The 25,312-nt window shown below is 45.2% G+C and overlaps 1 protein-coding gene across 11 annotated transcripts in view; it reads right to left on the reverse strand.

Moving 5' to 3' along the window:
* Positions 1-188: 188 nt before the first annotated feature.
* Positions 189-25,312, reverse strand: part of ARIH2 (ariadne RBR E3 ubiquitin protein ligase 2) — a 34,943-nt gene continuing 9,819 nt past the window's right edge. For 4 of the 11 annotated variants that reach the window (XM_082322167.1, XM_082322170.1, XM_082322171.1 and 1 more), the window contains 13 exons: positions 17,604-17,671; positions 15,817-15,880; positions 13,222-13,369; positions 12,381-12,502; positions 11,349-11,458; positions 10,188-10,305; positions 8,680-8,730; positions 8,555-8,576; positions 6,878-7,029; positions 5,644-5,787; positions 5,225-5,293; positions 4,199-4,282; positions 2,304-3,732 (listed from right to left, as the gene is read on the reverse strand). In XM_082322167.1, the coding sequence (XP_082178293.1) occupies positions 3,661-3,732; positions 4,199-4,282; positions 5,225-5,293; positions 5,644-5,787; positions 6,878-7,029; positions 8,555-8,576; positions 8,680-8,730; positions 10,188-10,305; positions 11,349-11,458; positions 12,381-12,502; positions 13,222-13,369; positions 15,817-15,880; positions 17,604-17,671 (1,224 nt within the window). In that variant the 3' untranslated portion in view covers positions 2,304-3,660. The other 7 variants (XM_082322175.1, XM_082322176.1, XM_082322172.1 and 4 more) reach the window with 7 other exon arrangements.

A 25,312-nucleotide genomic window follows, 5' to 3' on the forward strand; every position in this document is an offset into this window, starting at 1 on the left:
CAGGACACCGCCGAAGTTAGAAACTCACAATTTTATTTCAAATAAACCCCGGGCACGCCTCTGGCAACCGTCTCCCGGGCGGTCTCCGCCGCCCCTGCCCCCTTCTCCAGCGCCTGCGAAGAAAAGCGAGGGGCGGCAGCAGCTTTGCGGCCCCCCCGCCAGCACCGTCCCACAACCTGAACCAGACCGGGGCGAGGAAAGGAATTCCCAGAACAAGTGCCTCATTTAAAAATAAAGTTATATTTTTTTTTTTTTCACCCACTTAAAAAGTCTAAAATTTAGAGTGCAAGACTACAGTACAGAAACCTCCTGCTGCCCCTGCCCCCGCGCGGGCGCAGCGCGTAGAGCAGCAGTCATGCAGTTTACGTCATCGGTAGAAAATTTTTTTGTTACAGTCTGGGAAGCCTGAGGACTATTAGAGGTGAGGCAGCCAATGCACTAACACAAGCGAAGCTGAAATAAAAGAGGATCGGATGCAAGGATGGAGAGGCGTCAGGCTGGCGCAGGAACTGGAAATGAGTGCAAAAAGTAAAAAAGAGAGCAAACATCCCACATCTGTAGCAGTAACGCACCAAAGGGAAACTTGTACCTCGGAATTAACGGCTCCCGAGCCACTTTCTATTCACCTACGTTCACGTAACCTTGCTGACTCGAATAGGGCCGTGTACCTATGAGAGGGGAAAAACCTGGCCTTGTCTTTCGGCGTGGAGAACTCCTGTTTCCTTCCCGTCACCTGCCTCCCAAGCAGCGTCAGTCACTTTACGCAGAGCCAACGGTCCCTGTGCTCTGCAGGTTTCGTCTTGGAGCCTACGACTTTCTGTCTGACACCGACACAGTAGTCACCCTGCCTGGGCTGCAAAAGCAAGTCAGTCCTGTTGTTTTCCCAGAATATAGAAACAGGATCTGTGCGTGCACACCAGGACTTTCACCACCTTCAGAAAGGGTGTTTTGTTTTCTTTTAAAATAAACAGAACTGCTGACAAAGCTCCAGTTTCAGAAAATTTGAAAGAATTAGGGGGCGCAGCACGCATATTTATTACTGTTCCTCGGCCAAGCATCTCAGCAGTCTGTTCAGTGAGGCTGGCCGCAGCTTGTCTACAAACAAGGATTCATAGCAAAGCATTTTGTGGGGGCACGGGAGAGGGAGGGAGGGAAGGAGGCAGGGAGGGAGACAGACAAAACCCCATTCTCATCTAGCTGAAAGCTGGACAATTACGTAAGAGAAGTGAGAGTTCTTTGGGATTAGGGAACTCCACGTACCTGTTCTGCAAAGAGATTAGGTGTTACGATAGTTACATTTAGACAACAAGAACACCGGCTTTTATCTTAATTAGTACTTTGCACATTACATTTTTAAAGAACAATTTAAACATTGGTTCTACGCACTGCCAACGGCTGGGTCTTAGCAAGGCTTCCCCCGCGCTGTCCCTTCCCCTGGGTCCAGTGTGCCCAGACTTTGACCATCGTTTGGGAAGGGGAGAGGAAGGAAGAGGCTGACCCTAGAATATATCATGGGGAGGGCACAAAGAGGCTGCTGCCGGAAGCAGAGGAGGGAACGAAGTCGGAAGACAGCAGCTGGAGCAAGGACATATCTACCTCTACGGCTCCAGCCTAGAGGGAAGCCAAAATAGGGCAGAGCAGGAACACAAGGAGCCACGGTTACGGAGATCTCTTGCGCAGCAAGCAGTGCTGCTCCCTCCCTGGCTCCAGCCACCTCTCTGCAGCCCCGCTCTGCCCTCAGCCGCTTCTGTCGTAACCCCCGCTCCGCTGCCAGCAGCGCCTCGGCAGCATGTTCCCCCGTTCCCTGAGGATACGTCCCACACCAGGGAAGGGAGGGAGGAAGGAAAAGGCCTCTCAGTTTGAAAATTTCCTCTGTGTACGGCCGCAGGATTAGCTCCTACGACGGCTGCTACTCCTTTAAACCAATTCATCTCTCATGTTAAAATCCATCTGCCCAATTATACATGCTGCAAATACTTGGCTCACATGTCTCAGGTACATGAAAAAGGCTCCAACAGCAGAGTTAGCTTATTCCGAGATGCAGGAATTTAGCACTTTTCCCCCTCCAGTTTAATCCTTGTCAAGTGACATTATATAAGAGCAATAGAGTGTACAGGGGCGCATCAAAGGCAACGCTTCCACATACAGCATGGAAGAGAATCCCATGAGTTCCCCGCAGAGGTGAGGATTTCCTCAAATCGTGAGACTCCAGCTCCACCTCGCTGGCTGCAAACAACACGTTCCTGGTGCAGGTGACATACGTGCCTGTGAAATCGTAACGTGTGGCCTGCTTCCTGCAGCAAACAGGCAAGCATCACCATTTAAGTAACCTTTTTCATGTTAACCCCTACTAAGATGAACTAGGTTTTCATATTTTTATTTTAGTGTATATTTTACATTAGAAAAAAGAATGTTAATAAAAAAGCTCCACATGCTCCTAACAATCAATTCTCTGATAAGTCCCCACCAGTATCAATACTAATATACAAATAAATTAATTTTGCTAGTTCATTTTCTGCCTGGCTTGGTGCAGGCTCTGCACAAGCGGCACACCTGTATTCAAGTGCCCACCCACATTGCCAACATCTGCCAGGGAGTGTGTTGTACATAATCTTTCCTCCTCCTAATGTAGCGGTGTGTTTAGCCTCACCTTGACGAATGGGATCAAATTTTCTCCGCCATGTTATCCAGCAGGCACAAATAATCTTTACCAGGCTGCATGGCACTGTTACAACATGGATTGTTTCACTCTGCGAAAGCCCCAAGCCTTGATTAACAACTGTATGCTACTAATCCCTCATCACTCACTTTGGCAATACAACACCCTCCCCACAAAAACAAGGAAAGCAAAAATCTACATGGAAGACCTAAAATTCATCAAATGCAGAATCTGACCTGACTCAAGGCATATCCCCCAGTATTAACCTGATCTCTCCCCTACATTTCCTCTGTTTGGTTTCGTTTGTGTAGCAGGATTTTGCACAGCTGATTTACAAGAAAGGAGATGTCACACGTCACACTAAATCACAGCCACTGCTGGTACTGTCGGGTCAGACACAGCAGCAGCCACTCTTAACACCAGCCACTCTCCTCGTGCAAGGCCAATGCTACGACGCCCTGGTTAAAGGAGCATCGGGAAACCTAGCCGAGATATTTTGTAGCCTCCTTCAGTGCCTAGGAGGATTTTTGGGTCAGAGGGAGGGAGAGGGAGAGGGGGGAAAAGCCCATTAAATTTACAAGCAGATTAAGGAAAAACACTCCACTGCCAATTTATTTTTAAAAAGGGTTGTGTGTTATTCTAAGGTTTGTCTGTATAATTGTACAACCGTTGAAAATTACACAAATTGTAATGATCTAATACTATTAACAGCCATTCAGAGAAAAACTCCCTCCCCTTCTGAAACCATCAAGGGCAGGAGGGAAATGTCCCAGGAAATATGCCAATCTGAACTCTGGCCTCTAGCCTGGCAGAAACAGAAACAGAAAGATAAGAGAACAAACTGGACTAAGATGTGGTGTTTGCATGTGTCTGACTTGCAAGGGGAGGGGTGGCTTTGTCCTTGGCCGTGTTCTCCCAGAGGCAGTGCCTGCTTATCCCGGTGAAGCTGCCATCACTTCACTCGCTGCTCTCACCCCTGCACTTCGTCACTTCCTCCTGTCTTATGTGTCATGGAAGTCTTTCAGCAGGGTCCTCCGTCTCTGCTCTGCTATGTGCATCTGATTCTCTAAGTCCTGGTAAAACAGAAGGTAGAAACCGTTAGCATGAACTACTCAGAGAAGAGCTCAGTTTCCTTAGGGAGAGACTCGGCTCCACCTGAGAAGCTCCAACCTTCACACGCGCTCTGGTTCACAAGATTGCAGATCCTTTTCCTTTTGACGTGGGCTCCCTCTGCAGTTACCTGGCTCCTGCTCTGTCTAAAAAGCTACGCACTTAAGGAATCTGCTCTTCACCAGAGGGCTACGTGCAGCTCCCTCCAGAGCTTTCTTGGTCCCGTTTCAGTTTGCAGGACTCACTGCAGCCCTCCCTCCTCTCCCATAAGGCAGCGAGCACTCCAATTCTACAACATCCTCTGGCTTAAGGTGAGTTTCTGGATCTAGTTTCTCAGAACCCTCGCTTGACTGCCTTAGCGCTCCTGCAGAAGTGTTAAGCCCAACAAACAAAACCCAGCCAGAAGGCTCAAGCAAGAAGAGCACTCACCCCTCTGTCATAGCTGTCTGCTCGCTCAACCTTCCATGAGAGATTTTCAATTTCAGCTTCCAGCTGGGCCTGCTGGTACTCAAACTGCAAAGAGCAAAAATGAGAGAGAGCAACAAGAAACTAGTTTAGTGGAGCAGTTTCATACCACACACTACACTTGAGGAGCAGACAAATGTGTTCTGCTGACAGCTGTGCTGGCAGAGCAGGTTTCTGCCTCCTCCTTATCCACCTTCAGCTACACAGCATCACCCCTTCCAGGAGTTTCTTGTGTAAGCACTCCCCAACCCGCGCCACTCAAAATTAACCCAGTCAGCCTAAAAACACCGTGAGTGACAAATATCTCCTAACTCAGCTCATTTTGCCATGAGGGTTAGGAAATGCTCTTGTGAGCAGCTCTGCAAGCAGAGCAGAGGGACTGTTAACCACTGCTGGGAACAGCAACTTGGTCCGCTGGCACAGTCGGACCCAGAAGAGAACATCTGTCCACAGCCTCAGAGAATATGTATGATGCTATGGGGAGAGATTGGATAACAGGTTTTACTGGACAACTGAGTCAAAGAAACAACCTCTTCAGTGAATTCAGGGCTATTTTGGACATGTCCAGCCCATGGGATGCTCCAAGCCAGCAAGGAACTTAGAGCAGGAATAAAAAGCAAAGCTACACCCTGATTCAAGGCTGGAAAAGCCATCCGCCAGCAGCTTTTCACGTGAAATATGGCCCACAGCACTGCAATAAGTCGTATTGAGGAACAAACGCACACTTGCAGCCTCCAAACATTCTGGATAAATTGCTTGTTAGTGAAAGTGCAGTGCTGCCCTGGGAAAATAATGTAACGTATCAGAGGACTGAGCTGCTGCTCAACTCGAAGTGAAGAGGAAAGGTGCAAAACCACCTATTATTTGTCCTGCCCTTACCTCAAACTCAAGACTAGTATTTCAGACACCGCCAAGCTCTGGAATTCAGCCCAGCATGCTGCCAGCTATGCCCCAAAAAGCTATCAGCAAAAAAAGAGCAAATCATCTTACCAGTTTCTTTCTGGGACCAGACTCCATGTAGTAGGCATATGGATATGTGTACTGCAGGGTGTAACGACACTGTCGGGGAGTGGGAGGAGGAAAGAGAAAAGAAGGACAAAAGTCTCAGACTTGGAAGTCGGCACAGCCACATTTGTGTGACCACTACAGGCTAAGAAGCTACTTTCTGACAAGGACGACTGGACACTTCACGATGGAATTTCCTACACCTTCCTTGGAAGAACTTGTGCCGTTCAAGTATAACTTCACAGAGGTCACTTCCAGATGACTTTTGGCTAGTTCACGTCCTAGACCAAAGGTACTGTCCCACATACCCACAACCCCTAAATTCCCTTCTTCACTTGGTGTTGGGAATTTAGCATTCTGGTGTGTATTCTCTTCTCCGTGCCAAACAAGCCACAACTACCCACCTTTGCAAGTAGTTTTGCAGCATTTTGTAGGTATTGCCAGTCTATCCATGTTCCCAAGTTGTTCATAACTCTTTCTTGGATTTTCTCCTGGATTCGTTGGTACGTCTGTGCCTCCAGCTGTAGGCTTTTATTGTGATTCTCCCACTGCAAGGGGTCAGGGTGGGGAGATGGGGAAAGAAAAAATGGCATGAGACCAGAATACCGCTGCTGTAAAAGCACAAGCTCTAGCAAGCAGAAGTTGAAGTGGGGCGGGAGTCCAGCAAGGCAAAGACATGCTGTGGGAAAGAACAGCAAGGCAGGACCTCCGGTAGCAAGGAGCGGAGGCTGTATACAACAGACTGACAGTGGCAAAGAGCAGGGAGCAAACCCAGCTCCTCAGAGTGGGAATGCCCTCTGGTCACACAACGACCTTGTGTCTAACAAGATGGCAAGAAATGGTGATTCCCCTACTTAACGGATTTCTATAGAAAGGTCAAGAGTTTAATTTAACATTTAACACGGGCTCAGTGAACTCCAACATCCACGTGCACATTGTGAGCACGGCCATTTCCCACAGCCTGTTGGTCTGGAGAGCCAGGAATGAACACATTTGAATGAACACAAGTTCTTAACAAAGGACTTGGCTCATGGTGTGAAGAATAAACTCATTTTAATGGGGAAACTGAAAGGCAGCAGCATTGAACCTCTACCATGTTCTCTTCCAGAGATGCTGCTCTAGGATTGCACTGTATGGCCAGGTACATCGAGCCTGCTGTGTGGACAGAGATGCTCTGACTGCAACTTTTAAAAATGCGATTACATGAAATTTTAGGAAAACTTTGCTACAGCCAATGGAGCTTTGAACATGGCAGCGTTTATTTAGTCTTTGTCTCTATAAAGACATACTGCAAGGAACTGAAGTTCCCCGATCCTGGAAGGAAATGATTGGAGCAATATCTATCTACTGCAGCAGCACTCAGCCTGCAGGAAAATGGTACAGCGGCACACAGGTAATACTGATTTTCTCTAGCACAAGGAAATGTAGGAGCGAATATGATTTGCTTTGGGTACAACGTTACTGGTTTGGATGGGACTCGCAGGGCAGGATTTTGAGTGAAAAAACAACAGGGCCTGAAAATTCTGCACAGAGTCTCTTTGGGCAGTTTCTTGCACGGAGATTGCTGGCAATGACCTTTGCACCAGGCAGGGAGCATTAAAAGGCTACAGCAGCTCTGGCCAAGGAGATGTCTCCTACCCTCTCAAAATAGAACAAGTACTTCTTAAGGGCCTCCCTGGCCTGTGCTTGCTGACTCTGGTTTACAATATCAGGATTCTCTTTGTACCGACTGCATTCGTAGTACTCGCTGCCGTGAGTCTTCCAGTCTCCCAGACACATCCAGCAGAAGTCTGTAGAAAACAGCAAAAAACCCACTGTCATGCACAGAAAAAAAACCTCTGAGAAAGAAAAGCTTCAGGAGACACAGCCCATCTGTTTTCAGATATTTCTGCTAAGCCAAGAAACATATACATTTTGTATCATCTTGCATAACGGAACACAATAATGAGCCAAAAATACCAGCCTGTCTTGAAGATTTTCATTGTATAGCCTCCCGTGCAACTATGGAAAGTAAATCCCGAAGCGCTGCATCCTGTACACCAAGACCAATGGGCAGAACTGTACTTTCGCTCTGCACAGGCTGTCACTCTAGATTAAAGAAGAGGCAGGCTGCAGTCTTATTTGTGAGTTGCATCCTCCCCACCACTGGTATACTGCCCCATGCAGACCTCTGGCTGAACAAAATATCAACAATCAAATCCAAAAGTGAACTAACTCATGAAAAAGAAAGTCTGCCTTCAGTTCTCTCGAGGAGGGAACTACCCAGGTAACTTCAGATATCAGTGGTTTACGACACTTCAAGTTAGGAGCCACTGAATTGGGAAGAAAGTGGAGGAAAGAGAGCAACAGCAAAACCCGCATGACAGTTTCCTGATTTCAGAGCGAGGCTGCGAGTGTTCTGCTGGGAAGGAAAAAAGATGGAGATTAAGTTGCCACAATAGGAATCACTTCTGTGTTACCCATAATAAGAGACTGGAATTTGTATTTCCAGTGTTCCCCAGCCTTCTCGAGTGCTAGTCACCATGGTACCTTGGCACTTGCCTGCTCACCCTTGTCACAGAGCTCCATCAAAGCACGTGCAGTGCTGCTGAGGACCCCAAAGCAAAGGAAATGAGAGAGGACAGTAATCTTTAATTGTCTTCCAAATAAGGTTCTGATATTATAATATTTCCTAGTGGCACACTTAACTTAGAGGGCTGAATACAAACTATCTCGCTCCAAGGCAACAGAAATTAATTCTGCCATGAAAAGATAAGTGCAAGAACAGGCTGTCATTTTGTAGGACCACACAATGGGCCAAAGACACTCAGGCTGCTAATTGCACAGGAGTGGACTGAGAAGTCCAACAGATAATGTTACGCAGAACAACTCACAGCTCCTGCAGTTTCATCTGGGTTGAAGCTCATTATTTCCATCGCTAAGCAGAAGGACTTAAGCTGATCTGAGTAAATGGCTCAGTTCTGCCGGTATTTTCAGCTGATGACAAATACAATTACATGGAAAACATTTAATACTCTCCTCTGAGATGGATTCCACTGTTAATATTACGGCAGAGATAGAGACTTCTCTATACAATGGACATGTCAGGGAGAGGGAGCCAAACCAGCACTGAATCAGAACCCAGCTGAGATCACAGCTGGGGCGGGGGGAAGCTATCACACACAAGTCTGTCATTAATATCCTGCTCACCTTTTACTAGGGGGGGGAAAATATTTCAGCCAACGTTCATAATTTATCTTCATATCACAAAAAAAGAGAAGAGGACATTACCACTAACAAACACTGCAGAGAAAACTGTTTCCAAATCCTACTTACCATGCTTGCATTTGGAGCATTGCTGAAAAACAAGAGACACAGGAGGCACTGGTTAGTGGAAAGTAGGAAAAAAAGAAATTCCGCTTAGAACAAGGAAGGTCTGACGTGTTCAGGGAATTGCTCACCATGTGATTGCAGCCTCCATTCTTTTCAATACAGATATTGCACTTGGGACACTGGGGAAACAGAAGCATTTGTTAGATCCAACTCTGTCTCTAGCAGCCTTCTGAAGAATGACAGCACTTGCGTGATTATTCCCCTCCAGCTTTTTTTTTTTTTTTTTTTTTACATACGCATATGCATATATGAGAATATTAACATATATACACCCTGCCTCCCACCAATTCCTGACAGCTCCATTTAAAAAGGAGGGAGAAAGGCGAAGCCAGGGAAGTTACACTGCAGCACTGGACTGCTTGCTCAAGAAAACAAGTTTGCTGTAGTTACTCCTTGTAAAACTGAAGGTCTCACTGAGTTACCATTTAGCAGTTGCTCAGGTGTAGGGACATAATTAGTTCACATATGACAGTAGCTACTTAGACTACAAGATAATCAGCTCTATATCCTGCCTTCAACAGCCATTAACAGATGACAGCTTAGCTAGCTGCAGAGAATCTGGCTGACCACCGTGAGCGCTGCACACTCCTTCGCTCCATCAGCAGTCCGCTGACGCCCTGGTATGTCAAGTTCAGTTACATTTTTTGGGTTGCATAGGTACAGAGAAGGGAGTTTTGCTGCTTTTTATAAAGTTTAATGGCAGGCAAAATGTATGCCAGGACAATGCTCAGTAGAATCTTATTTCTACAAAAGGGCATAGCAGAAACAATGCCATCACATGTTGACACCCTCGCCAGAGAAAGGAGGGAATTTAAGACCTCTAGTCTATCTAAGTACCCACTTTCCTAACACAACTGAAGCTTGCGGCTAATTAACACTGTCACAATTGTCATCGGCTGCGGTAGAACAAATGCCAGCTACGAACTATTTTGAAGTCAGGCCACAAAATCCCCAAAAGACAATAAAAGCTCCAATCTGCAGACAGCTAATCTAGAGGATAAAGGTAGTATATCTATAACTTTTAAAGACAAATCTATAGGTAGACTACAGAGTGCAACACGTAATACTATTTCTTTGTCTTGGGTCTAAATCTACTAGAAGTACTTCAATGTCTAATTTACAGACTTCATCTACCCCATTTTGCTGCCCTTGCCAAATGAAGACTTTATCTCCCTCACCTTCCAGTTCACAGTACTCCACACAGTTGTTCAGGTTTAAACACCGCTAGTGCCTTATTTGATACTGACTCCGCACTTGTTACACGCTCTCCTTCCATTTTAAATACATCTCCACCGATCATTTCAAAGTAGCCACAGTTCTTTTGCCTGGCTGCCAAAGACATTCACACCAGGTCTGGAATAAGGACCACCAGGTCCTTACCGCAGGAGGGCAACTGGACTTCCCGCACAAAGTGTTCCCAAGGCATTCAGTTGTGTTCTGTCACAGGCCCGAGGGAGCTGTGAGAAACTGCAGCCTGTGAAAATGCAGCACGCAATGCTACGTATGTATAGAATTGTATCTTGCTCCCCAGGCAGCACTAGAGGACAAGAAAAAACATGCAGGTGCTTGTCCTTACATCTTTAGTGTGAGCACTGATGTAGTTGGCTGTTTCGGAGTCATCTGCACACTTGGTGAGCCATTTCCGAATGGTAGCACAGTCTGTGGGTGCGTGGTACATCTGCCGACACTTAAAGCTTAATAGGAGGGGGAAAAAAGAAAAGTAAGACATATCGATTTCCAAGGAAATGACTCAAGAATTGAGGTTTCCCTGATGACCAAAATCTGGGAGGCCAAGCGAGGATAAGGGATGCAAATGCACTCGTGTATTACTAGGTGCAAAGACCAAGGTGGAACTCCAATAAATCCCCACCCTCTTGCGCAGAAGCCAGGGTCAGGATGAGAGTGAACTGAGGCCTTCTCTGACAAATCCCATGTCCGAGGGCTGACACTCCCTCCCTAGAGTCTACCGATGTCTGCTCTAACGTGACTGCAGAGGCCTGGGGCATACCAGTGGCTTTACAAGTAGCCTGACTCCAGTGGTAGATATCAGGCACTTGCATTAGCACGACCTTCCCAGCCCCAGGTGAGTAAGGGCCATTTGCACGGCGATACCAGTAAGCTGGGTCTCTAAACCAGTCGTATTGCGCTCCACAGACATTCTCAACAGCAGTGATTCTGGAGACCCAGGAGCAGAAGACGCTTCAGCAGCCCTGCAAGCTATCTTTTTTTCTCTGGTCCCAGATACGCTTGAAGTCAGACAAGGAACATTAGTGTTCCTATTCAGCAGAAACGTATTCTTGCATCAGCCTCAAAACACACCGGACACTCTGGGAGTCATATACTTGTAATGAACTTAAAAACTCAGTGCCAGCAGAGAGCGGTGAGGCCTCCACATCCATTACTAGAATCTCTACCAGTCACTATGTCTGCACCAAAATATGTAACCCTAGCCAAAATACGAGAACGGTAGATTTGTAACCCCTTCATTACTCAAGGCCTGCATTCCCCGGTTGTCAGAACACTCAACTCCCAAGGAGTTTAGGGAGCGAGGCGACGGCTGACCACCTGCAGAAGTCAGACCCCAGGTGTCCAATTACTCAAGCTAACTCAAGTTACAAACAACTCTAGCAAAGCATTTGAGATGCTTCTACACGCTGAACCTGCTGGCAAGCAAATGGAGTAGCTCTGAGGACAGCATACAGTTTCCCCGTGATCTTTAACCTTCTCTGTTTCTTACCAGAAGACCTCACTGCAACGATTGCACTGCACTCGCCGGGCTTTTGGCTCTTGTACCTGTATGACCATAGGACAATCTGCACCAGGACACAGCTGCAGCTGATAATGGCTCTGTGAACATACCAAGGTAAGATCAGCAGTGGGGGCAGAAGAGCATTATCTATTCAAGTTTAACCACTCCTGTCCTCAAAAACATGGAAGTCAGTTATTTCTTGTTGAAAAAGAGTGAAAACTGTCACCAGGTCTTGGCTAACAGAGCAGCCAAACCTCTTCCACATTAGGAAAGGGACTATTAGTTACTTACAGCTTCTCTAGAACAGGGAATTCAAATGGAGGGTTACAGACCAACTAAGCACAGCAACCCAACCATAAGAGCCCACCAAGACACTGCACAAACAGTTTTACTCCATTTGAGCTCTTTCCCCATCCTCTCCTTATGTCCCAGAATGCACTCAGCTGCTCTCCTGTGGTGGCTGGTCCCTCCCAAAGGGTCTCTTACTGAAGAGAGGTGACACCATTCTTTCATACTGCTTTGCTGCTTCTTGAGTGTTCTCGGTCTGTTCTCAGTTACCAGAATACCTCCTGCACATTTAACCTTAACAATTGCTGCTTTAATTTCAAAAAACCTCACATAAAATATTATTGAGCAAGCCAATTCAGATGGGCTACACTAAGATGAGGGACTTATTTTTCAGAACCTAAAATATCTACGCAAGAGCAAGAAGGACTATTAAAACTCAGATCGAAGTTTGAAGTTCTCAGCTGCAACATTCTGAGAATTCTGCCTCAGGAAAAGAGCAAAGCACCAGCCAAGGAGTTACTGGGTGACCTTACAGCAGAATTTACTTTGGCAACCTGCTAGAGCATTTTGTCAGCGAGGCTGTCCTACAGGAACAGCCACATCATGTTTATCAGGGACGGTTTTGCTGCAGTTACTGCATTCCTAATCAAAGATGCAAGACACTTAAAACACTATTTCTGCAAGTCATTGGTGAATTGACCCAGGGTATTTTAAAACTGAAAGAGACAATACCTCCACGTAGTCCCTGAAGAGGTAGCGCCTGTATTTGTCTTTCAGCTCTTCACTAGGCAGCAATGGAAACACAAAGTCTTCTGGTGTCCGAAGTAGGCAGTCCTGAGCCATGCAGGAGACCCCTGAGAAGAAAAAGCAACATTTTAGCAGGGTGCAACTTATACTAAGGAGCAAATGCACAGAGAGCATTCAACAGTTTCCTAGGTGCCATCTGTTGTTGTGGCAAGAGCGGCACAACTGTGAAACAGATCTATCAGGGCTGCTGAAAAGCTGAAGCCCAACTGTCTTCACCGAAAGATGGCAGGGCACATGTGCATCCAGGACCAGTAAGTGCTCCAACCAGTATTCACAAGGTCAGATACTTAAAGTAGAAAATTGCATGTTACTGCCATGCCAGCATGAAGGACAGGCTAGGAAAAGCCCAGAGCAACTCTGGCAACTACTGGCTTCTACCCAACACAAAGGGAACAGATGTTTGCATCCATGAGCACTCCAGGGGCAGTACAACAGTACATCGGGAGAGATGCAAACTCAAAATGCAGCAGATTTGCAGCTTCTAACTTGTTACAGTCATGCTCTTGAGATCACAAGGGGAGAAAAGCAGCAGACGGATCTACGGACTCGCATGTTTTGTTAGGCAGGAGTAGCGCTCTCGAGGTGGTATGCCAACACTAACCAGGGATTTCGGTAAGACCACTAGTTCAAGTTAAGTTTGTCACAAATAGTCATTCCATGCTCCATTTTCTCGTTACTGAGATGTTTTAGACCAATTCAGCGAGTCACCATCAGAACGGCCAACATGCCAAATACAGACCCAGTATCGTAGCCGCCTTGAACTCACCGACTCCAACACCATCCTTGACGAGCACTGTACAATGCTGCTCCCAACAGCTGCGACAGAACTGGTGCTGACAAGCCAGAGAGAGCAAGTTCTCCTTCCGGACAAACTGCATGCACACTGCGCAGTGATGGGAGGAATGTACCATTGCCTGGGAGAGAGAGAAATCAGCATTACGGTGAAAGCATCCCAGCTCTCCCAGAGTATTCTCACCTCATCTACGGGCACCTGCATCACCTTCATTGTGGCAATGGTCTTAAGTGAGCTCCAGGCCAGAACAGGTTCATAAGCAGCTGGCATGTTGGGGTGCTGCGCTGCCCCGACGGTCAGTCCTTCTCACAAACCTCTTTAATCTCGCGGAGCACAACAGACTGACAGTCACTGACCAGCTCCTGCCTCTAATCTAGTGCTACCCAGAACTCACCTTTACTTTTCTGGTTCTTATCAGTTTGAGAAATGAGGAAATGGACTTGGCAGTGATAGGTTAACGGTTGGACTCGATGATCTTAAGGGTCTTTTCCAACCTTGACGATTCTATGATTCTATGAAATACATCATTGTGCTAGTCCTTCCCTGAATTTACTGATATTCTTTGTTAGCTGGGTCAGACTCTATCGCTGTTCCACAGGCCCTGGAGAGCGGCTACAGCTGGAAGCAGGCTTAGCAGTGCCCTTTTACTGGACAATGATTTTGGGTACGAGGAGAGGCAACTAAAGGTGCAGTGTGCAGAGTGTTTATACAGAGAGGAAAGGGAGTTCACAGACCATCATCTCACATCCCTTATCTTCTGTCTATGCTATATTTGGTAAAGCAGGCATCGTCCCTTCAGGTGAAAAGGATTAGATGGTTTGTTTCAAGTCAGGCATAATTCTGCTATTACTTCACCAAACCACTGGGAAGCAGTCTGGATCTCCCCTTGGGTAGCACAGAACTAAGCCCTAAACAACAGATCTAGCCTCCAACACATCTCGGCTCGCCCTTGGGACCTGAAGAACTAGGTCTAGCACAGCATCATCAAAAGCAAGGCTCTACAAAGCTGTTATCAGGAGTTTATGTTCCTATTTCTCCTTTCACAGAGAAGTCATATCATCACTTTTCATCTACTTAAACCTTTGCTACTCTTTGAGAAGCTTGTGCGAGACAGCCATCAGCTTCCATGCCTAGCTCTGCATACCAGAGATGCAGAGGAGCAGCAGCATGATAGGCAGCCACATGACAAGTAAAGCTTCTCTTATAGCATGACCACATGAAAAAGGAAACAATGTGACTCTGTTCTAAGCAGCCTCACTTACGGACCAGAACAAGATTCGCTGAGTCTGCAACTGTATTGATTGCCTACATCAACTGCTCAGCTTGAACAGCAAGTGCGCTACCTCAAACCTTTGCGAGCTCCCTCTGAGCTCACCACTTCTCCCTGTAGGGTCAGTTGCTCTACAGACACTCAGCATGAGCATCTGCCCCCAAAATATCATCATTCTGCATTAGGAGCCAAAGCCCAGAGCAACTTGCCCTAGCACATACAAAAAGACTGCAAGGAATTGCCTACCAAATCAAGTTTGTCAAGACTTAAACTAACCTTTGAACTGTCATATCTTTCTTCCCAAAATGAAATCACCCTTGCAGTGGAGAGTACTTAAGTGACAGCTGATACAAGATTCAGATAAATCTCAAAATACGTGGACTAATTTGCAGGTATGTCAAATAACAAAGATTTTTTTTCTGGACTCTAGGCAGATCATTTATTTTGAGTCCATGCAGCTTACTCCTGCCAGCTGTTTTAGCATTTTCACTCTCTGCTAGATACAGGTCAGCTCAGATGCCAAATCAGGCTTTTAAAATCTCCCCCTCCCCCAACCCAAAGAGTGTTTCTCAGATGTAATATTTTATCACTCAAAAATCTGACACATGGCAATGTGTTCCTGGGGTAACTGTGGATTGTACTGAGACACCCGCTGTGAATGAAACCTGTAAACATGCAACAGGAAGTTTCTCTTTAAAGGGAGGGGAAAAAAAAAAAAAAAAGAAGTATCTAAAGACCCGTGTAGCCCTGGCTGCAAAACACAAGCTGTTGGTTCAAATATCACTACTGACTGGCTCAGCAGCAACACCACTGGGAGATTTGGCTTAAGCATCCCTGAGCAGAGCAGTGCAGCAAACAGTCATCTCAGGGGAAAAAAAAAAAATAAAAAACCCCCTCTGTTCCAGCCACAGACAAGCTCTGTTCACTCTCTGCAGCCAGAGCTTCCCTTGAGTGTCCTTTACAGAGAGAGCAGAATTGGAAGAGGTAGCCAAGCCCATGCACACTGCTCCTTCCATTGTGTATCATCACTCATGCCAAAAAAATGAGCTTAATTTTCTTGAGGCAAATACTTCTTGAACACTACCTGCAAGACAATAGCAAAGCTGCTATTTAAATGTTAGACACCTCTTGAATGCATTCTCATTCAAAAAGTAAACCTGGCATTGAGTTAGGGTGTTGGACCTGAGTTTGCAAAGGGTTAATACGGGACAGACTATGCCATTAGTAATGCAATCCTCCGATGAGGTGGGTCAGAGGTGTCTGCCAAGGGAACAGACCAAAATAGTTAGCATACTTACATGTTTGGATGAGGTGGGCTGAACTCGTGCTTCTACTAGCAATTGGGCAGCATTAGACTTGTGCCTGAAAAGGCAATTGAAGAATGATCAAATCAATTTCTGAATACATTTTGCTTTGTTAAATTGATCCTCCTCATCTGAATAAATAATAGGCTCTGTGCAAATGGTAGGGCAGGCTTCAACAAGGGAAGTGGAAATGGGTCCCATGTGAGGCTCCTTCACACAGTGAGCTGAACTCTCATCAACAAAACTTTATGAGAGTTTCTTCAAAATTAGAAACAGGAACAACACTTCTCCCAGTAATGTATTAACATTTTCCTCATATGCCTTGATGAATATTTTTCTACAACTCTCTTCCTCCCCCTGAAAAATTATTTTTGAAGCTAAGATTTCCTATCCACGCTCCTAGAGCAGTCCTAAGCCACTGCCCGTAATAACACACTCCAGCGAGGCTCCGGTCTGTCTCGTGTTCCTTTGTAAAATCAAGCTACCCTGGCTAGGTCTCACTTTGACTCCAGTCTATTATCTAGCTAAGTATTTACTCTGTGACAGATTATCACCTCTTAGGCATATGAAGCTGTCTATCAGCACCCTTAGAATTAAACATGTTTTGCTGTTTGTGATTTTCATTGCAGAGGAATGCTTACATCTCAGTGAATTCAGAAACAGCAGCATCACTGTTGTGGCTGTCCTGTAAATCCTCCCTCCCCGCTAGCACATTGTAGTTGTACTAGGGAGCTTTCATTTGATAATGTCACTTCGTACCAAGACAGAAGTTTGAGGATCAGATCAACCGGAGAACAACTTGCAAAGTCACTGCTTTAGAAGTAAACCCTTCCCCAAACTTCCTCTTGTTTAAATCTCGTTAGTTAACCTGCTGAATCACCCTGAGCTGCTATGCAGGAATCTCACCCTCCACGTTCCCCAGAGAAAAGCTTTCACAGGATGCATGGTAACCAACGAGCCAGTTACCAAAGATGCTGCAACAATATCCATACATGAGATGCATTTCCCATATGTTCTCTGGATGAAGTTGCTGGCTACAGGGCCAAAAATGGCATGACAGAATGAGTCAGGCTGATGTGCTCTCTATTTTCAGACAATGTTCAGTTCTGAGCCAGTATTTTCTGGAGGGGCTGCCAGACAGAAGTGCCTCCTGACACACTTCCCGTATATGTTTGGGCAGAGTCCGAACCCTCCTTTTGAAATCAGCTAGAGGACTTTGTTACAGTGATGTTGGCCAAGCGACAAAGGGGCTGCACTTCTCAGTTCTCTCACACCATCTTCTCCTGCTCTCCAAATGCTAGTCAGCTTGGAAAAAAACATCCCTTACGTTCAGAAGGAGCAAAAACTTCAATGTGAATGCACTACTAAAGAATGCATCAGTATAGGTTCAGTGCTCCTTTATGATTTACGGCTCATGGTGTTCAAAACAGAACATATGTTACCTTTGTATTTTTTAAAATAAGTAAGTATAGATGCAGCACTCTCAATCTGTTATCTCAAAGTTTACACTAAACGCATCTACAGGGTTCCAAGCATGACAATAATTCCTCAGACTGAATGACGTTTGCCATCACTACTTTCTCCCTGTTTACAAATTCTTTACAGGCAATGGAGCCTCAACAACACGGTGTTTCTCCTCTGCTCCCTGGAATGGACCGTGTGGCCTGCTTTTGGGTTCAAAGACGCTTGTCAAAAAGACACCTATGGACCACTCTGAGCATTCTTGCAAAGCAAGGGGGAAAAGCACTGAGCACAGAAGAGAGAAGACTATTTACACTTACCTTTCCAAAATCTCTGAGATTTGCCAGTGGAAACTAACTAATACTAGCTTTGCAACAGCATGCGATACCTAGGTGGAAAATAAAAGAAAAGTCAAGTTAGGCGTATTTTGAGGCCACACCTCTGCTCAGGATTATGATCTTCTTATAAGACTAATAAATAGTACAAACTCAGTACAATAGCCCAGTGATACTCAATTCCCATTAAACTACTAGACATAATTCTCACAGCCAATGCATCTGCAATATACAGGTTGGACCTAAACTAACTCACATACTTAGTCACAACAGCAGAGAGAAAAAGGAATCAAGAATTCACTGGATTAGCTTAACTGCTCATGGAAGCCCCACATCCAGTCCTGACTGTGGTCACCACTTGAGAGGCCCAGACCAGATTGGGATCGGGGTCCTCGATAAGTGCACAGGGCAGGCAGATACCACTTACTGAGCTGGAGAAGCAGTAACAAGTTGCGAACGCAGACGTGCTGTGACAGCAAAGGGTGTGGGGGGGAAAACGAAACATTTTCCCAAGCCTTCACTGTAGAGAAGAAAGTTATAGACTGGACTGGAATAGGAAGATAGAAAGCTACTGTGACAGGGACTATTTACATGCAGAGTCTCTTGCATTACGTGGACTCCTGGCAAGCACTAGCACAGTCCGTGCTAGCCCGAGCACCCTTTAGAATACTGCAACGTGACATTTAAAGTCATGTTACAAGGGTACAAGCAAATAATTTCTCCTTTGCTTTTATGTATTAGTTTATTTCAGAAGAAAACAAACTGGTCCACTAGCACAAAAAGGCTCATACCCACCAAGACCACAGGCATCTGCTGAGCTGCTGGACCTTAAACCTGCCTCTCGACTCCTTCATGCCTTTATCAGGCCCGTGGAGTTCCAACAAAGCAGGTCTCCTGCAAACAAGACACCTCTCCCAGGGGAATCAGAAGACTCACGACCCCTGCCTCCTCGCTCCTCTCTGTGCTGGGAAGCACCTGGGCAAGCCCAATGCATTCAGACACCCTCTGATATTAAAGGGCTCTATTTTCCCCGCTCCAAGTCAAGCTATCACCATAGCACCTGTCTCTCTCTGCTATACATATAGAAAACACAACTCCTTCCATCCCAGATGCAGGAAGAACTATTTTTTTTCCTAGAGAAGCTGTCAGTCCCAGTCATCAGCTGAAAAGCCATAAGCCTTCTTGAATCCTGCTACAGGTGAATCACAGGATCCGATGTACTGGTAATACAGATACACAGCAACCCCAGCACAACCCTGGAAGGAAAAACAAGCAATGGTTGCTCCTTCTACAAAACAGACAGGCTCTGCACACCTAGGGGCAGCAGATCCATTATTCTTCTAAATCTACCCCACTGAAGAGGTGCAGTTTCACAACGCAGCACAACTGATCTATTCCTGCCACACGATACTGCCCCGGTCCTGGGCAGGATGGTTGGTTCAACGAGCTAAACCAGTGTAGCACCAATACGAGATGCAGCTGGGGTTTTTAAATGGCTCTTATCCACCTCTACTTTCTGATTTGCCCACTTTGCTGGCCACTAAGAAATCCCAGTAATAAAAGATTAATTTTCAATGTTCAAATAATCTTTTTTCTAGAAGAACTGAAGCATTAGCTCACACTGTGTGATATCTGGTACGTCACCCTCCTCGACCTTACCAGCGATGTGACCCTCAGAAAACAAAGGCTGCCCAGGCGGCGCTGCCCTCCCTTCCAGCGCAGAAGCCTGTAATTAGATGGAGCGTGGTGCACAGGGCTGCTGCTAACACATACAGTCTGCTCCAGTTTGCACGGATGAACTGCCACTGCCAGCCTTGGACAGGTTGTTATCTTAAGCCCCTAGCCTGGCAGACCCAGACAGACACCTTTGACTTGCTTGTACGAGGAAGACATCTGCATTTCGCCTTCATAAAACAAGCAAGCATCAGGAATGTGGTCTCTACAAGACTGGCTTCCTGCAAATGCAAACCACATGCTAATGAATCATTCTCTAACAGCAATGAAATTATTTCTCAGTAGCAGTAAGGAAGAACTACCATCCTGACAAAAAAAACCCAAACCACCAGACTTAAATGGGAAGTTCATCTGTAACACATGAAAATGAGCGTTTTTCAGTTGGATTTTCAGAGCCTGAGGTGTAGCATCCATTGCAGCGTCATGACTCCATGGACTCTATGAAATCACTTGTTCCCAGGGGAGGAACCAAGTACATTCAAGAATGAAGATGCATAGAAAGAGAAACACAAATACTAGCATATGCATTACTGAAATCTAACAAACTACCCTAACAGAATCAAATGCTTTTGAGTAAAATTATTTGTCAGGCAAAATGTGGAATTAATGCTCCAGAAAGATGCCAGATTAACAGATCTAGAAGAATAATAAAGCTTCTGTGACCATTCCTATTTAGCTCCAACTGCAAGCACTGACGGGATCAGCTGTAGTGTTAATTTTATTACTTTCATCATAAAAGCACCCAAGAATAAAACATTTTCAATTCACAAAGCCAGGTTCATGATATGAGTCCACTTTCATAAAAGCCCTGAAGCAGAAAAGGTTTTGATACTACCTGACTGGAGTGCATGTGGTCTTGCAAAAAAGAAGTCCCAGAGTCAGCCAGTTGCAGCAACGTACCCACAGTCTGCTTGGCATGGAAGTACTAGTTCTTACATGTTAAAGAGAGATAACAAACTGTAAGAAAGAGGGATGGGAGAGGAGCAGATAACTGATGAGGCTGGGGCCATGCCTGCTGAGTGGAGTCTTGCCACATTACAGTCTATGTCCTGTTCACCAACAGCAAGGCTGGTAATTCAGAAGGCAAACATGAATACCATCAGGGGTCAACACTACTGGAGAGATGCAAGAGAACAAGCATGAGAAGAAAAACAAGTGTTTAACAAAGCCTGCTTCTATTGATTAGCAGCGCTCCCCAGCCTCTTCAATGCCTGTACATTCACAATGAGTGAATGATTGTGCCAAGTCAGCCAGTTCTTCCACAATAACACCCCAGAATAATTGAAGTATTTCTTTGTAAGCAGGACCCAAAACATGCTAAGCGCAGAAAAATACCACTGCAATCAGAAGTTTGATCCATATGCACATAATTCATTACCTTACAGTACTGGAGAAGCAATGTACAGAAGCTGACACCGCTGGCTGAACTGTTTGGTTATAAGATGTCGATGCCCCCTCCGTACGCACCCACCGCAGCCTTGCAGCTTAGGAAACAAGCCTTGGGTGCTGTTCAGGCACACTGTCCAATACAGTGTTTCCTGGACAGTCAGAAGTTTCACACAATGAAAGATCTCAAACTTAAAAAAACATTTCAGAAAGAGCTATGATTCAGTCCCCTATCAGTCACTGCGTGCCACAAGAATCTCAGGTTATCCAGGAACAATAAAGCTTTGTCTCGGATACAAAACAAATAAAAAAAGATGCCTTTGATAAATTACCAGCTTTGTTTACACTTTCCTATTCTCATTTCAGAATACTAAGACCCAAAAAAGACAGTGAGATAGCCACTCAGTGTCTTGCTAGCAACAGGTCGCATCAGTAAAATACTTCTACAGACCACAGTGCAGAAGGGAACGCATGTTCTAGATGCTGCACTTTATTTCAGCTTTTGTCTGCAACTGATAAATTGTGCCAATGCTTCTACATAATTTGACTTCTCCAGAACTCTTCTAGCTGTGATTAAATTTATTAAAGTTTAGAAGATGAAAGCTGAAAGCAGTAGTCACGCTAAAAAAGGTTTCTCTCTCCCTCATTCTCAGTTTTCCACTTTCTCACCATCAGCTTAAAACTCGAAGATCAAAGATCAGCTCAGTCCAATTATGAACCTGGAAAATTTCTGGCTGAAGACCACGCTTCTTTCTTCACAATGGGGTGGCAAAGCTGAAGAGAGAGGATCTCATCCAATCTGCAATGTCTGGCTTCACCTTAAAACAGGAACTTGGTCACCTTAGAAGCCTCTTCCAAACCTCCACCCGCTTAACTCTGACTTCCCAGTGACAGACGGCCGCCGATTGCCAGAAATGGGCACCGAACGCTAATGTTTATCACTGCGCTGGAAACGAGGCGCGGTGTCTGTGCGCACAGGAGGGGTGCCAAGAGGAAGCTGCTCTGCGTAAGGGAAAGACTCTACAGGAGTTGTAAAAAAAGTCTGAAGAATTTACATAGTGCTGGACAAAATTAGATTCTGAAAGCAGAACAAAGAAATAACGCCATCGCATTAAACACTCATCTACTCATTTTCTGGAAAAGAGCACAGTATTTTTTTTTTTTTTCTTATTATTTCTATCTCCATTTATCTCCTGGGTTCTTTACTCTCCAAGATAAGCAAAATTCTCACACTTCTGAAGTGCGCGAGAGAGTCTGGCACTCTCCAGGACAAGAGAATATCAAAAGAACTTGCAAAGAAGCTCTGCAGGTACCTTGCTGGGTTTGGAGAGCTCTAAGAAAACTATGTCTCAACTTGCTTCCCTAGATAAGCTATGTTGTTTGAAGAGCTGAAGTTTCATCTCTCTACAGCAGAAAAGCTTTTCAACCATGCCACTTTGACAGTTGCTAATTCAGACAGAAATGTTTCCTAAAAGCTAAAAAAACACCGTCTTTTGTAGCGCTTATATTCTACAGAAATTGTTCATGCATATTTATGTCACATGCATATCTCATGAGTTCATTTCACGATTCTCCGAGGGATGGCCTATTTTTTGGAGGTGTGTTTCAATCCTCACTTTTGCAGAGATACGGTATCAGGAATTTAAAAGAAGAACCATCACAGGATTCTCAAAGAGATTCAATTCAGACTGAGTTGGAGATATTATGATCTGATTGGAGCTGACATCCCATGGCTTTGCACCAAGCTGACAATTCATGTTACATCAGGGCTGCACCGAAATGTCTGGCCGAGACGAACACAAACCTGGCATAAAGAAACGCAGCTTCCATTTCTTGTGTTTCCTTTAATCAAAGGTTTTTACACAAATAGATTTAAGCAAATAGGATTAGTCTTGAGAAGCATTTCTTTTAATCCACGAATAGTTTTTGTTAGTTCTACAAGGAAAGGATAAACTTGGGAAGATATTAGTTTGTGTGGGGCATCAAAACTTCTAAAAAAACGCTCTTAAATTCTTTACAACTGTAAAAACACACAGAGCAAGAGCTGCTGAAATCGTTGCTGTTGGTGAGCAGCGATGGGTGAAATACAGACTGAACTGAGTTCGCAGTAGAGAACAGTAACACCTTACAAAGAAACCATACTTTGTGTCGAATAATTTTGCTGAAGAAAAAAATACCTTCAGATACGCTTTACTTAGGGATACTGAAGAAAGTGACTTAAGGATACTGAAGAAAGTGACCCACGAATGGAAAAAAAAATACTATTTTACACTCATTTCTCTTGTGGAAATTAGATCTGACATCCTCCATGCCCCATCGGAAAAACCATCCGACTGCCCTGTTTTTACTGGAGGATTTCTCAGAAAACTGCAGAAATATTAGGAATTAAGAAGAAATAAGAGGGCAACCAAAAAGCTTTTTTTTGGACCACGTTTTCTTCTTTGCTTTGATCTACTCCTCTTTTAAGCAGACTTCCAGCACGCAATCCTGGTAGAAAACTCATGAGGTTGCAGAGGATTGAGCTGTAAACACCCCAAGTGTTCAAAGTCTTGTGGCAAAGTCCTCCGTATCTGTTACAGGTTTCTGAGCACGAGAAGGCTGTTTTCAAAGCTGAACTCAAATTAATTTCACTTATCAGATAGAAAAAAAAAAGACAGTTACAATAAAATCAGATAACCGGCTTTTTTTCTTCTGGGTTCAGTCAAGCTTCAAAAAACTTCAGAAAAAGCCCTCCATCTTTAGGTTTCACTCCCAGTATTGCTTACAATTTGTCTGACATTTCAGCCCCTCTCCTGATTACAGAGTGCAGGCTGCACCGGGGAAAGAAATGCAATTTAGAGTCTGTAGCTGCAGTCTCGACGCCATGGAAAGGTCTTGACAAACAGCACTACACGAGCTCTGCTTCATCGCAGGGTTTTAATCTGTACCCCGTCACTCACCCTCTGGCATGCAGAGACCTGGTGTCAGTCCACAAGATTAGAAGAATATTTAGGAGGCAGAGTGCAGTTTGGGAATGACAAATACCGCCAGTGTTATACACACGGTTTGTGAAGCCGTCAGTGCACAACCTAGTTGGCCGCATACTGAAGAAAGGGGATCTCGGGTTAAATTCTAACTCCTTCTCCGCACTTACACATTGCTTTAATCCATCTGCTCTCCTACACAGGACAGCAACAATTTCAGCTGCAGCTGCCAACAAACAGGATCAGTAGGACTCAGCTAGGAAATCTCAACCTACGTATTTCTCAAGCTGTTAGGTTATTCTTCCTGAGGAGATTCAGAAATAAATTAAAAAGAAAAAAAAAAAAAAAGACTTAAGCAAGATGGTATGCCATAAGGCATTATTACAAAATAGCTATGAGATTTCTTCTTTGAAAGATTTAGAGCGAAAGAAATGCAGCAAGAAAGCTGTAAGACGGCACATGGATGGAAGATTGACACGAGACTCCTCAGCTGTACTCACTGGAGTTATTCTTTCCAAAGTAACGCAGTGACTGAGCACATCGGTGCCCAGTGCACGCTGCACTGCGTTCCCCGCACGCTGCCAAACCCCCCAGCAACACCGCTGCACTCAGCTCAGCCCCTGCCCTGGTGCTTTCCCAGCAAAACCCAGGAGGAGCGGGCAATTCTTTCTGGTTGACATGGAGGATGTACGGGGAGGACGCGAAGGCCAGGTAATAACCTGAATTCACACCGTCGTGACCGGTGGCTCAGGACACAGGGCGACCCACTCAAACTGGGAAGCACTGGTGCGTGCACACAGCCACAGCAGCACACAGGGGCAGAGCGCAGGGCTTCAGTAACTTTGCAGTGAGTAATCCCTCTTCGGTCCCAAATAACAGTCCTTTACTTGACAGTCCCAGCTTCTAAGGGCGTTTTTCTTTTGTTATAAAAAGATGAAGAGGAGGAACATGCGCTTTGTAAAACAGTATTTCACAGTACGCAACGTAGCTCATTTTTGCTGTGCCATCCTTAATAGGCAGGCACACAAATTTGGCAATGCGCTTCAGCTGTTTCATGCCTCCTGTGATCATGTTGTCCAGCTGTAAGCTTGCAACATGAAACAGTTACTGAAAGATTGTTGCGGCATTTTTAATGACTCATGTCTTGCCTTTACCTCCCACCAAGATCAGACTCATCAACAGCTGTGAACAGATTTTTTTTGCTCGCTGCAGAGTCATACTGGCTGCAAAATACACTTAAGGCGTGAATCAAAGAAACGCGTGGGCTATAATCACCCTCCACGTTTGTGGCTCGTTTTTCCAATCAAGTTTAGAATTTCAGCAGGCCTGGGCAACAAGGAACAAAACTAATTTCTCTCCTCAAATGACTTCATGATGTTGTCACAAGGTTGCAAGGTCTGGGCTCCCCAGCCTGCTCTCTTATCTTGCTGACCAGAAGTCTAGGAAAACTTACTATACTTTAAAAACAAAACAAAAACAACCTTTAGGAGCCAGAATAAAACACACACGGAAGACAGTTATGGACATATTCATGTCCTCTTGATGTTTAACATACTATTAAAATACAGGCATTGTGAATCTGGTAGGCAACAACCCAGCTTTCGTATAGCA

This window comes from Platalea leucorodia (assembly GCF_965183815.1).
Source record: "Platalea leucorodia genome assembly, chromosome: 9".
NCBI classification, from domain to species: Eukaryota; Metazoa; Chordata; class Aves; order Pelecaniformes; family Threskiornithidae; genus Platalea; species Platalea leucorodia.